Source organism: Centrocercus urophasianus, unplaced genomic scaffold, assembly GCF_019232065.1.
Source record: "Centrocercus urophasianus isolate 14NV4802_14NV808 unplaced genomic scaffold, USGS_Curo_1.0 seq_10, whole genome shotgun sequence".
Taxonomy (NCBI): Eukaryota; Metazoa; Chordata; class Aves; order Galliformes; family Phasianidae; genus Centrocercus; species Centrocercus urophasianus.
The window spans coordinates 74728940-74743312 of NW_024884142.1; the positions used below are offsets into that span (position 1 = coordinate 74728940).

Here is a 14373-nt window from a genome sequence, read left to right on the forward strand (position 1 = left end):
CCAGCACCTCACCACTCTCTCTGCAAAGAACATCCCCTGATGTCCAACCTAAATCTCTCCTCCCTCAACTTAAAACCATTTCCCCTCATCCTGCAGTTATCAACCCTTTCAAAGAGTTGATTCCCCTCCCTTCTGTAGGCTCTCTTTAGGTGCTGAAAGACTGCAATGAGGTCACCCCGCAGCCTTCTTTTCTCCAGGCTGAACAAGCCCAGCTCCCTCAGCCTGTCTTTGTAGGGGAGGTGCTCCAGTCCCCTGATCGTCTTTGTGACCCTCCTCTGGACCCTCTCCAACAGCTCCCTGTCTTTTTTTGTACTGGGGGCTCCACACTGGGATGTGGTATATCTTTCACATTGTCCATTTAAAAGACAAATAAAAAATACTAAAAACTTTTTCATAAGTTGCCTTTACATCAGTATATATTCACCAATCCTCACGTTACTTCTTTAAGCACAAATCTACTGTGGATCTTGTAGTGGATAACATAAAGATAATAAGCAATTCAGTATCCTGAGCAAACATTTTCTCAGGTACTGAATTGTTTGGCGTACAAAAACTGTATTGTGTGCCATTTAAAAATGTTTATCCCTTCAATGACTTCTACAGGGCCAAAATAGGTACAAAAAGGTGGCAAGTAAGTTTGTTTTCATTAATGAAGGTGCTTGGTTTCTTTAGAACTTTGAATGTCTGCCTATGACATTGAGTGTAGAACCATACACATTATAAACAAAATTTCTCTGCCATGTAGGACATATACTAAATTATGGCTTAATTTTTCAAGGATTCCTAACAGCAATGAGACAAGAAGCTACTCGAGCACATAAAGGCTGGGCTTTAGATACAGTTACAATACACAACGAAGTGCTAAAGCAAAACAAAGAAGAAATCACAGCACCTCCTTCTGTAAGTGTGACATGCAAAGATATTTATTATATATTTCAGTACGTAATTTGTATAACTCACTAATTAGGGATTGCTAAAGGGGAAAATTACTAACCTCTTCACTGTTTGTTTTCAACTTCGAAGATAACCAGCAATAATAAATCTTTTCTGTATTTTTTTGCGTTTATAAAAGGATTATTTAAAAGCCTATTTAAAATTTAACTTCAAAAAAAGCTATTTCTCTTAAATGATCTTCAGCCAAAGAATAAGATGTGTATTTAATGAACATATAATAAACTTCAAATAAAACTGTATGCAGAGTAGATTTCATTAAACTTCTATTGCCATCATTTTCAGTAGCATTATCTTATGAAAGGGAGGATATTATGCTTTAATTTTATAGGCTAGAAAGATTCAATGTCAGTCTTCTTATAAAAGTATTCCTTTTGATAGCTTGTGCAAATTATTCATTTTACAAAGCAAATGTTTTCTTTTGTGTGATGTATACCCACTTACTGTCCACACAGGAAGGCGTATATATTCATGGACTGTACTTGGAAGGAGCAGGTTGGGACAGAAGAAACAGTAAACTCACTGAATCTACACCAAAGATGCTTTTTGTCCAGCTGCCAGTAGTACATATATTTGCTGTTAATACAACTGGTCCAAAAGATCCCAAGCTCTATGTTTGCCCTGTTTACAGGAAGCCCAGCAGAACAGATCTGAACTATATTACAGTGATCTATTTAAGGACAGTAGTGCCTCCAGACCATTGGATATTGAGAGGAGTGGCTCTCTTATGTGACATCAAGTAAAATGTTTTTCATAGCAGAAACAAACTAAAAAAAGCATATAGTTATATTTAGAATATATAACCAGTTACATCTGTAATTCTTCTGCTTTTTAGTTGGGGGTCATCTGTTATTATACAATAAAGCTTTCAGAGTTGGCTTATGAATTTTTGTCTCTTTGGTGATATGTTGAAAACTTTACCTTAAAACTAAATTAACTGATTGTATGTAGTCTTTGATGTTTCAATTATATTCTTAAAAAAAAAAAACAGAACAAAACAAAAAAAAAAACCTTAGATGATACAATTAATGTAAAAGAAAGAGAAGAGAAAGAGGAAAAACAGCTTTTTTTTTCATTTTCTTATATGCAGCTTTTAGTTTGTGTTTCATTAAGATATAATGACAACAGAAGACAGTGTAGTAAGGCATAATAAAATTTAACTTCTCTGAAATACAAGTATTCCTGGACTCAGACTGATAAATGCATGATTCTGTTTGACTGTGTGGGAAGCAAAGATAAAAGACTTCATTTGCTCCATAGTTTTGCTTGTGGTTTTTCAGAGTTCACTTGTTCCTGTTAAACTATATAGATTATGCAAACCAAGGTTATTACACCAAGAATGTTTTTTCCACACTATCTGACAGGACAAAGGAGCTTCTATGCTCAATTTAGCAGAGTAGGAACATAGCTACAGAAGTAGAAGAGTACTAGCTAGTTAATACAGATGCTTTTCCGGTTGGAATAATGGAGCAATTTATATATAACTACAATAATTTTCCTACATTTCACCTTTACTCTAAAACATAGGCTGGAATCCTGGGAGTGGCTATCACACATTATTTCTGATAAATCTGCTAAGTATCCATGAATTATCCACAGATAATTAATACTACATTAATTATATGCACATAATAGTAAGGAAGATATACAGTCTACACTGTCTTTAGTAATCTGTATCAGATTTGTTCTTCCTTCAGATTACTCTATTTGGCAGAAGTTTTTCACTTACATGACTGGACTATAATCTTCATTTTGCAGTTTAGGAATGATCAAATCTGTGTGACGTGGAAAAGTGCAGCTACAACTACTTGATGATGGCCTTGGGTGTCTGGTGGGATGGTAAAAGCTCTTCCTTGAGATGGCATTCTGTTGATTGTTAGAAGTCACCATTCCAGGATATCCTCTGGTAGATACAATACACAGATAAAAAGTATGTCAAAATGGTGAAAATGAAGATCTTCAAATGCATTTCAGTAAAAAGTCCCTTCCCTTTTTCCCCTCTGTAGACTTGTTCATATCCAAATGTAACAATATTCAAGGTGAGGCTGCACAGCACAGAGCAGAGAGGGACAGTCCTTTCCCTTTGCTTGGCTGGCAGTGCTGGGCCTGGTGCACCCCAGGGTACAATCAGGGTGTATTTTTGGCCCCCTTTTGGCACGTTCGCAAATTAATTTCCTGAATCCTTAGTTGCCTTTGCAAATGCTGAAATATTGAGAAGCCCAAACTGAAAGTCCCAAATATCAATTAGTTCAGCTGCCATCCTGAGCAAAGAGCCTGCCCACTTCATAAATGCTGAGCGATCCAAAGTAGTAGTGATTCAAACCACTGTCCCCAAAAAAGATGAGAGGCCTTGATTTTTGTTACAGGTCACTAGGCAATCTTAGCACTAGCAAATGCTAGCTAGCTCCTCAACGCTAACCTGAAAATTCTGTTCAGGAGGCGACACTGCCAGAGCCCTGAAAGGAGCTGCATGGAAGGCTGTCATGGAAACAGTGCAAATATGTTGGGTCTTAAAAGAAAGGGTTTTCAATGACACCTGATCTTTGTAAAAGCTTCCTTACCCCAACTCATTTATTATCCTTTGCAAGTATTTAGAATCATAAAATCACTTGGAAAAGACCTTAAAGATCATCAAGGCCAACCATGACCTAACCATACTACCCAACTCTAACAATCCTCTGCTAAATCATGTCCCTGAGCCCCACATCCAAATGGTTTTTAAACACATCCAGGGATGGTGACTCAACCACTTCCCCGGGGACCCTATTCCAGTGCTTAACAACCCTTTCTGTAAAGTGTTTCCTGATATCCAACCTAAACTTACCCTGGTGCAACTTGAGGCCATTTCCCCTTGTCCTGTCACCTGTCACCAGTGAGAAGAGACCAACCCCACTCTTTCTGTAAGCACCTTTCAGATATTGGAAGAGAGCAATAAGGTCTCCCCTCAGCCTCCTCTTCCCCAGACTAAAGAATCTCAGTTCCTTCAGTCACTCCTCACAGGGCATATTCTCCAAGCCCTTCATGAGCCTTGTTTCCCCCCTTTGGACCTGCTCCATTTAATTGGCAATTGACTTGGTGCTGGAGGAAAAGACAGAAATTTTGGTTTGGAGTATAGAATATCTTAGCTTGTATCCCAAACCATCACAACAGCTTAGTTGATTCATTCCTAAAATGCCTTTCCTACTGTGGTCTCTCAGCTTCATTACAATATGGAAACTGTGTAACTGTGCAACCATTGCCGCACATGGAAGGTGTGCATTGCCACATTTATACCTGAAAGTCTATACAGGAAAATATAGGCAAATGTGTAAGTAAATAATGTCCCAAGTTATGTAACAGAAGATGATTTCATTCTCCAATCTGTATAATATCAAGATAGTGGTAAATAATGTATTGTTGCTCTTGACTAATTCATATATTGCATCAGGTTCTTGACAGCTGTATCTGATTCCATTCACCCTTGCCTATATTCTGTGAGCCTGTCTGGTGTTTTGTTCTATCAATACATTTCTCACAGTTGACATAATCTGTGGGAATTCAAGATCACAGTAGGTGACCTTTCACTCCCAGAAATGCTCTGTACGTACAGAACAAGCTTTAAAATTGCTAAATTAACCTTGACAAGTTTTATCCCCAAGTTATTTCCTGATCTTTTTTTAATGTGCATTTGCTATTCAAGATACTTCTGTTCCTGTAGTGAAACGGTATTATGCTGCCTGAATCAACAAAGAATACCCCATCAGCAAAATATAAATATTTTGCTTAAACAAACATTAAAACAAAAAGGAAAACAAAACCACAAACCAAACAAAAAAAAAAAAAAACACCAAAACCAATCGTCACCACACACAGACACAAAAAGGGCCTAACTCATGAATATATGAATGAGAATAAGTTAAAAAATTACTCAAGAACTAGCTTAGAGGGCACATCCATAGTCTTAATCAGATTCTTTCTTTATTCTTTGTAGCTGTTTTGCAGAAAACTTTTCCCTCTGATTTTCAGAGGTAAATTCAAACAGGTGAGACAAAGTATGGCTTTATTATTTCCCATTGCTTTAGAGTGGAAAAGTTAATGAGTGTCCTTTGATCTGCCAGGTATGTCAAGATGATCACTTTTCACAGAAATGTTCAACAGAGGTCTGAAGCATGGCTGTATGGTAAGCTTTTATATAACAGTAGGTAAAATTACTGGAAGCTATGGAATATAATTTGAAAATTGAGGGGAAGGGAAGAGAGATCACAGAATAATTAAGGTTGGAAAAGACTTCTAAGATCATCTTGTCCAACTGTCCACCTATCATCGATATTACCCACTGACTGTCCCTCAGTGCCACAAGTGCCCTTTTCTTAAGCATCTCCAGGGACAGTGACTCCACCACCTTCCTGGACTGCCCATTCCAGTGCATCACTGATCTTTCTGAGAAGAAATTCTTCCTAATATCCAACCCAAACCTCCTCTGGTCCATCTTAAGTCCATCACCTCTTGTCCTGTCACTGTCACCTGGGAGAAGAGGCCGACCCCACCTCACTACAACCTTCTTTCAGGGAGTTGTAGAGAGCCAGAGCCTCCTCTTTAGACCAAACAATTCCAGCTGCTCCTCATAAGACTTGTATTCCAGATGTTTACTTTGAGAATGCCTGCAGTATCTCACAAAACCACTGATGGACATGAGCTTGTTCTGACAGGATAACATTTCAGCTAAACTTCATTTAAAAGATTTATTGTTTTCAAAGAAACATTTTTCTTCCATTTCTGCCTTAAGATTCTGGTTGCTTGTAACTATAATTTGTTCAAAGATTCAGAATGTTCACTTTCAAGGTAAAATATTTTATGGAAAGACGTAGGATTTTCTTAACATGTTCAGTAATTTCGCTTCATGCTGATTACATCTATTCTTACTGTTGAGTTCAGTGTTATTTTTGGGTAGTCTGGAACAACATTTACCAGTAGTATTTAAGTATAAGTCCGTTAATGCATGTAGTAAAATAATAAAAAATCAAGTGTATAGAATTTGCACACTGCAGTTTTAAGTATACTATTGTTTCCGCTGGTTTGTTGTTGTTTTTTGCTTCTTCAATTTTAAAATTGGAATATAATTGGATGATTATGTTAAGTCTCTGGATCAACTATTTTTTCAGAAGCACTGGTACTGGCTCCAGGGGCAGACATCATGCAGCCAAAAACAGGCATTGTACGATATCGTACATGTATCTGCACCACACAGACAGGGTATTCCTGAGGCAAATCCGGTTGTATAAAAGCCAAAAGAGATGCCTTTCCTAGTGATTAATACTGCTTTCAGAATACGGGAGATACGTGCAGAGATCAGCTCTGAAAACATCAGTGTAAGTTTTGTTTTTTAAAAAAAATTTTGCAACAGTCCACTATAAAGGTCAAATCCAGAAACAGACTTCAGAAATAGAAATGCCATGAGTCTTTACATAGCAGAGGTTAGAATGGTGAAAAACAACTGGTAACGTGTGCAGTATACTTTTCTGCCTCTATTTCTATTAAAATTTCTAATTTACTGTAGAAATGAAATGTAGAAGTGAAGTTCTTTGGGGATATCTGTAGTTACTGATTTACTCTATTGAATATTTAATAAAGGGAAAGAGAAGGCTCTGACGAGACCCAGTTGTGTCCTTTCAGTATCTTAGGGGGGAGCTATAAGAAAGATGGGGACATACTCAGCAGAGCTTTGTTGTGATATAGCAAGGGGAAATGGTTTCAAACTATAAAAGAAGAGGAGAGATTTAGATTGGGCATAAGGAAGAAGTTTTTTTACAATAAGGGCTGTGAGGGACCTGAACGGGTAGACCAGAGAGGTGGTGGATACCCCATCCCTGGAGACATTCAAGGTCAGGCTGGATGGGGCTCTGAGCACCTGATGGAGCTGTAGGTATCCCTGTTCTTTGCAGGGAGTTGGACCAAACGGCTTTCAATGGTCCCTTCCAACTCAAATGATTCTATGATATTGACTAATCCATAATTCCTCCTATAACCATTTGTATTTGACATTCAGATTAATTAAGTGGTTGTTCAAGAGGTCAGCTAATTAAAACTTCTCTAAATTTTCAGTTTTTGAAGTAGCTACCTAATCACCAAAGCAGAAGAATATCTGTGAACAGATACTGAAATGTAGAATGAATATTTGCCCAACAGATGCCCAGATAATTGTCCTTCTTCCCTGTATCTTCAGGTGTTGTGTAGTGAGAAGAGAAGCTGCTGTGTAGTGATGGAATTGAACAACAGTTAGGATCACCTTCTTTTATTGGGGATGTTTATTACGTGAAAACTTATGGCCTCAAAAGACACTGTGGTTAACAGTCTGTGTTCTCCTTACTGGACAAGTGAGAACAAAACATAAAATTCAAGTGAAAAGAACAGATATATCAATGTAGATGGCTATTCTTTCCTGAGAAAGATTTTAGCCTGTATATTTACTACATAGACAGTACTTAAGGTAGCCATGATAATAAATAGGAAACCCATAAAATCAATTTCCCATCTCATTCATTCATCCAGGGAATATTTTTTAATCAAAACTGCTAGTCTGTAAGAGATCACCAGTCTTTCTCAACAAACATATCCTGCACGCTTTCAAAAAGATTTTTTGTCCCCAAAAATCCATCAGATGTTGCAGACAAGCTACTAAATGCTTGTCTCAGCATTTGGGCAACCTTTTTCTGTTGAAATCCAGGTCGATGCTCGACATCTTGCAGCTGAGATGGCAGACATCCTCCCTGCCTCTTTAGAAAAGATGAGCACTATGAGTATCATACAAAACATATATCAAAACATACAGTATCTCTGTATCACAGTTTTCCCTTGTTGAGAAAATACTGAAAAGAGTAATTTCCAGACAAAATTGATCCTCACTTCAGATGTTTTAGCTTTTATTGAGCTTGCAAAGACCCGTACTGACAATTCCTCTTAGTGGGAAAAAGAATGAACCCAGACACCTCCTTGCTGCTACACACTACAGTTACAAACCACAGGACTATGCAGCTATCAGCCTTTCAGACACACAGCCAATGCTTACATTGCATTAATTGCTGTACAGAGCAGCATTTCCCTCCATTCTTCATGTAAATCCGGAGCTCAGGAAAAACACCTAATTCTCCATGTCTCAGCAACTTAATACCCTACAACTTTCAATATACATAAAGTAGAAGGAATTAATGGAAGGAAAAAGAAGTTACAGAAGTCGTATACGTCAAGTAGTATTTGCAGTCCTTCTACAAAATAAGCAAAAGAAAACCAACAAAAAGGTGCTGGACAAAGCTTTCTCAACTCACTGTGCTGTATTTTTCAAACTGAAAGAATCTTAGCTTCTTTCAGTTTTAGATAGCATCATTTTAATGTTTCTCTTAGCTCTCTATTTTGAGATTACCTTTCTCTAACATTAACACAGATAGAAGATTAAGTTAGATTTTAGTATTGAAAAAAACACTAATAAATTTAACAAAAATTCAATAGAGCTTGGTTTTAGAGACAACTTTTGTCATTATCCACTCCTCCCAAGAGGACTTGAATTTGTTGGACAAATACCTTTCTATCTCAAAGAAAATAACCTTTCTTTTATCACAGTGATTTAAGTCAATAGGTTTTTTTCAGTCTTCTGAAATGGGATAATAGTTTCCTAATGGGCATAATAAAAACATACCTGATTAGAGTTCACTGTTTATAGATAAACTTCTTGAGTAAAGTCAGTCAGCGTTTTTTCTATCACAATCCCTTTTTCACTCTATCCTCCTCTAGAAGAGGAACTGGGCTCTAAGAACAATCAAGTTGCCTGGTCTTAATGAAGCTAGAAAATATCTTGATCAGTTGCCTGGTGTTTTTGTTGGTTTACTGAAAGCAGCTGCAACAACCATCGTCTTCAGGTGCCAGAAGGTAAGACCAGTAAGTGCTTCCAAATTGAGTCAGGTGTTGGACTTCAGGTCAGATACTGACTTAGGTCAGGGTTTTCAGGTTTTTTTACTTCCTTTCAGGGAAGTAAAACTGCCAAAAATTGTAGCAAATTCTAGTTGTATTTTTTCAGCAGTTTGGTATTGCTAATTTTCTCTCTGTTTGCTTCTTTTGAGGTTGTGATAACTGCAGGTAACAGTAATGCAGATTTCTTTAGAAGTTTCTTGTATCTATGTGTAATTTGAGCTGAGACAAAATAGGTGAGTTTTTCCTGTCTCATTATCTTCATCCCTTTGAGGCAAACATTAGGTAAGGACTTGAGCCTTTTATATCCAGGGGATCACGGATTTCTGTAAAATCACAGTCTCCTCTTTGGACTTGGTCACAATTAATCTTAGTTGTTCATTCCACATTGTTCCCTAATTCTTAAGCAATGTTTGAGATAGAAATGCTATTCTGATACTAACAGAGCATCTCTTTTACTGGGACAGTGAAACATTAATCTCAACAAATAATATAAAAACCGTTGTCTGAGGCAGACACCACGAGTTTCACCTAATATGAGGTATTTTCTTTCTCCCCTCTTTAGGGGTGTATTTTTTAGTTTGTTTTGTTGTTGGTTGTTTTTTTCCCCTGTTTTTTTTTTGTTTTCTCTCACTTTTGTACAGTTGAAAGAAATCTCCTTTTAGGCTTTAGGCAACAAATGACAAGTTCTGCCTGGACTCGGCTGCTGAAGCGTACCTGCTGTGTTGGCAATTCATATGCTAAGTAATTTCATGATCTCACAGCATCAGTGCTGTGATCAGTTACGTTCCCAAAGCATCAGTCTGGCTGCGATGCATTTGAAATTAATGTACATAATTAATAACTAATTTCTATTCCAGTAGTATCTAACAGAACAATCTGAAATCTTTACCCCTGTTCTCAGTTCAATTGAGATTCCCTGCTAAACGGGGGAGACTCTGTATGCTTTCTTCTTCCAGACAGCAGTGCATAATTTCAACAAATATATGTGAGGTAGCATAGGTTTAGCCTTACGGGTCAGCACAAAGTGAGTATGCAAGGACAACGGCTTGAACCTGGAACAGTGAAAATCAAAAGAGCCCGTTTGCTGAGTTGCACATCTTACTGCTAATTGGGGTTAATTTGTACCTTGACTTAGATTTAGAAACCTATCTCTGATATCGAAAAAAAAAATCTTAGAAGGAATGGTGAGGCACTGGGAGGTGGTGCAGTCACCATCCCTGGAGGTGTTCAAGAGCCGTGTGAATGTGGTACAGAGGGACACGGTCTGTGGGCATGGTGGGGTGGGATGGCGGTTGGATGAGATGATTTTAGGGGTCTTTTCCAACTCTAATGATTCTATGATTCTCAAAATTCCTGATATAAACGGGTAACGGTATCTACTGTTACTAAAAAGTAATCAAACTTCACTCTGAAAACAGCATGAGGACCACCTCGCTACCTGATCCTGGACGAAATCTGATTCTCCAAACCGAAGTTGAGAGGTGGGGACGGGGCTGGCGAAGGCGCTTTTCCCGCTCCGTTCCTTCCCCGAGGAGCCCCGGGCCGTACCTGGGCTGGGCCGGCCCCGGTCCCGCCTCCGCCGCCGCTACAAAAGCGGCCGCCGGGGCTCCGCCGGGAGCGGGCTGCTCGCTCCGCCGGGCCCCGCGGACGGGGCCTGCCTGGCTATGCCCGTCGCTCCGGCCGTGCCCCTCGTCCTGCTGCTGGCAGCCGCGGGTGGAGCCGCTCCCGCCAGGCGGGTGAGTGCCCGGGTCTGCGGGTGTCCCGGGTTGTTGAGGGGCGCGGGTGCTCTGGTACCGCTCATGTGCGGAGGGAGGGGTCTGCGCGGGGGTCTGCCGGGGAGCTGTGGTCGGAAGGAGGAGGGAAGCGAGGGCGCTGCTCGCCGCTGCCGTGTGGCGATCCTCAAGGTAACTCTTCCCTTCGGCCTCGGGGAATAGCGTGCTCGTGTGGTTTGCCAACAAAATCTAACAGCCACAGGCACGGAGCGGGGTCGTGGAGGTGAGCTCTTCAGCGTGCCGCAAAGGGAATGGATGCGGCTGGCGTGAATGGGGAAACCCCTTCCTTGATGGCTTAATTTTCCTGGGTCTCTGTGCTGCCTGTCTGAAGCACTGGTCAAGTGTTTCTCGTGTTTTCTCCGGCAGAATCCACGTGAAACCACCGAGGCTGTTGGGTCTTTCTTTACTCTGTGGGTGCCGGGCTGCTCCCTAGAGGAGCCCTGAGCGTGGGACTGGGGAGAGAGAGAGGCGGGCAGTGGGCTGCGGGGATGGAGGAGTTGGTGGGGCTGACGGAGCTGTGGGCTGTGTGGGTTTCCCAGCTTTTCCCAGCTGCTGAAAGTTTGAGGCTACAGATTTATACGGAACACTGCAAAAAGCAACCCTTTTGGTTCCCAGCTATGCCGAAGTCAGTAGGGTTGTTGTGGGTATTGATTTCAGGGTTTTTTTGTTGTCTTGCGCCTTCTTCCTTCCTGATGTTAGTGCCTCTTTAGAGGATCAACAGGCACAAATTACATCTGAGAATATTCCGGTCAGGAAATGCTCTTCATTATGAAGATGGCCCAACACTGAAACAGGGGGTGGGGAACCTCTGTCCTTGAAAGAGTTTTCTGTTTGCTCAGGTGCTGAGCAGCCTGAGCTGCTGTCAGATATGGCTTGGCATTGGCTGAACCAGATGACATCCTGATTACCTTGGGATGATGTTAGGGATGGAGATCAGTAGCACTTGTAGTAAGAATGTCTGTTACTTTCCAGGTTGTGCTAGTAAAGGGGCTCTCCTCTGGCTACGTGTAGGGCTGAGGGAAGGGGAGAGGAGTTCCTCTGGTCTCAACGCTATATTTGCCCTCTGACTTCATTTTCACAAAACACTCTATGCTTTTATATCCTCTTCTGACACTAGAGGGTCTTATCTGACAACTTGTCTAGAGCAGCTATTGTGCCTGATGTATGCTGAGAAAATGTGCAAAACACTGTGCTCAGTGCTAAGTGTACAGAAGCATGGCACTTCTGCTTCCAGCTGTCTTTTTTTTTTTTTTCCAGGTTCAGTTCAGAATGGTGTTAAACGGAATATCTAAACTGTAAATTGCACTGCTTAGGCAGGAGCAGATTGTTATCACTTAAACTTTACTGCTGGCTGTGAGTTTTCTAGTTTAAAGGGATGTGACAGATGTGAGATGAAGGTAGAATAACTTCATAGGGAGTTGGGGAGAAAGCGCTTTATTGGTGCTGTTGACTGCTGTTTTATGTGGAACTTTTCCCTCCCTCCACAGCCCCTCAAACAGCTGAGAAGGGGGAAAGCAAGATGGGAAAGGGAGATGAGAAGCTAAAGATGTACGTAGAAATAAGAAAAAAAACATCAAGTCTGGAGTTCAAACTTGTTCTGGAAACTTGCTATTGTATTAAATGGGGGATGACTGGAAATTGCTTAATAAGTGTCTAGATCTTCCTTGATTTATTGCATTGAAGGTAGTAAAATGATCAAGAGCTGGTAGCACACGGCTGCACTGCAGGATATTATTCCTCATGACAAGCCTTGTGTCCTCCCCCTTCTCACCATTGAGCAGCGGTGTCCTGCTGCTGGCAGAGCTGACACAGCCTCTTGCTGGTTCCCCGCCGTCTGGCTGTACCCTGGAGCTGGATTTCAGATCCCAGTTCTCTATGCAGTACTTACGTTCAAAGCTTTGTTAAGATATTCTTGAAGAAAGTAATTTAAATATCAGTGAAGCGCAGACAGGAGTTGTGCCACAGTTCTTGACTGGCGGTTCTGTTCTTCAAACTACCTGCTGTGCTTTTATTCCTCATGCTAAAATGTGATTAGCAAAGGCTCCTTGGAAGTACAGTTAAATTCAGCAGTAAGATTACAAATCTCTCGCTGTCCTCAGCTGTTATTCCTGAAGTGCTTTTCTTTAGAAATAGATAAGTGCTGATATTGACATGAATACCTATGCTAATGAGATTGGATGTTTGTGAATGTGCATGTTGTTGGCACTCAATTCCCGTTGTTCAGGCTTGTTCGGATACAGTCACTAATCTACTCTCCAACAGTCACCATCAGGTTCCAAGCATTAAATGCTTGTGTAGTCCTCTCTACTTTCTCACCCTTAGGAAGACTGTCACAGCTGCCTTGAGTTCTGCAGCCTCCACTTCTTTACGCACAGCTTTCTAGGATCGGGTTGCTCTCTCTGAAGGTTCGGCTTTGAGTCTTGATCAGCCCTGATGAAAGTATGCAGCCTGGGGATGGTTTCTTGTATCTTGCTGGCCTGAGCAGCACTGATGTCCAAACATGGGTTTGCAGAGCAATGACTGTTTGACTTATTTTCTGTTGCACACCCCAATGCTGAGAGAACTGAGCTGAGGCTCCTGATTAATGCTGTCCTATAGACTTGTTCCTTATGAGTCATTATGAAGAATGCATATGGAGCTTGGCTGAGAAGCAGGTGCTTCTGGAAACCAATGTCTTCACACAGAATCTAGCATGGACAGCTGAGGTGAGTCTTACTAGTTGAGTCTTCTCCTGGGCAACAACCCCTCCATATTTACACTGACTGCAAGTTAGGGTTGTGTTGTTATTCTTTTCCTGCTCTCCAGAGCTCATGTAGAACTAGTTTGCTTTGTTGCCTGAACTCTCAAAATCAAAATGTTCTAGATGAGTCTCTGCCCATTACTAGCAGCACATTTTGGCAGTGGTATAGAAAGCAATTGAGAAAAGGATGATCAAACAAGGTCTGACACTGTGCCACCTTGCTGTAGCTGTTACCGAAGGACACTTGGACAGCTTCTAGCTTATGAACTCCTTTTCTGGGAATGTGGCCAGATTTTTCAAAAACTTTATATGTGCAGGACACTTAAATTCATGCCTATATTAATATGGTGTAAAACTTTAAATTGCTTAATAGTGCTGCCATCTAAATGAATGCAGTCTAAATCAGTGTCCCAAATGATGGCTGAATAAAACAGTGGTTGTCTATTCAGAAAGTAATGTGCTGGTTTTCCAGAAACAGCTCTAATTTTTTTTGGAAACTCCATAAAGACACTGTCATCATGTATAATAAAACCTAATGCTGTAGTACAGCAAATCTGATTATATAAGCTATGAAGATGCTTTTAATGTTGCTCCTCTGTTACGGAGGGGGGCAAACAAACAAAAAAAAACCATTACAGGCTTAGGGACTCTAGGAAATTAAATTGCCAAAGGGAGGGACTGTATTAATGTAGCAGAACAATGTATTGACTCTTTGCATTTATTGTAGAGGTCTGATGTCTGGTCCATGCAAGTTGAAGTTGTTGAAAGAGCTGTCATATCTTGTGGCCTTTTCCCACATTTCTGGTGCTGTTACTGCACTTTACACTCAACTGGACAGCAGTCTGAAACAACTGGGACAAAAGTATTTGAGGGGAAGTGTAGATAAAATACAACTGGATATGGCAGGATGTGTTTTCTCTTCTGTGAGAAGAAAACCATACTTTGGAAGTGACAGAAGCTGCGGTATGA

At 40.5% G+C, this 14373-nt stretch overlaps 2 protein-coding genes across 2 annotated transcripts in view; both read left to right on the forward strand.

Annotated features, from left to right (window-relative positions):
- The window catches only part of DNAH8 (dynein axonemal heavy chain 8), a 108760-nt gene extending 107066 nt beyond the window's left edge, over nt 1-1694 (forward strand). Inside the window, exons 88-89 of the mRNA XM_042815576.1 lie at nt 779-900; nt 1407-1694. Of these exons, the coding sequence (XP_042671510.1) occupies nt 779-900; nt 1407-1694 (410 nt within the window). The remainder of the gene's footprint in view (nt 1-778; nt 901-1406) is intronic.
- An 8862-nt stretch (nt 1695-10556) lies between these two features.
- Nucleotides 10557-14373, forward strand: part of GLP1R (glucagon like peptide 1 receptor) — an 81956-nt gene continuing 78139 nt past the window's right edge. The window contains exon 1 of the mRNA XM_042818802.1: nt 10557-10628. Coding sequence (XP_042674736.1) covers nt 10557-10628 — 72 coding nt within the window. The remainder of the gene's footprint in view (nt 10629-14373) is intronic.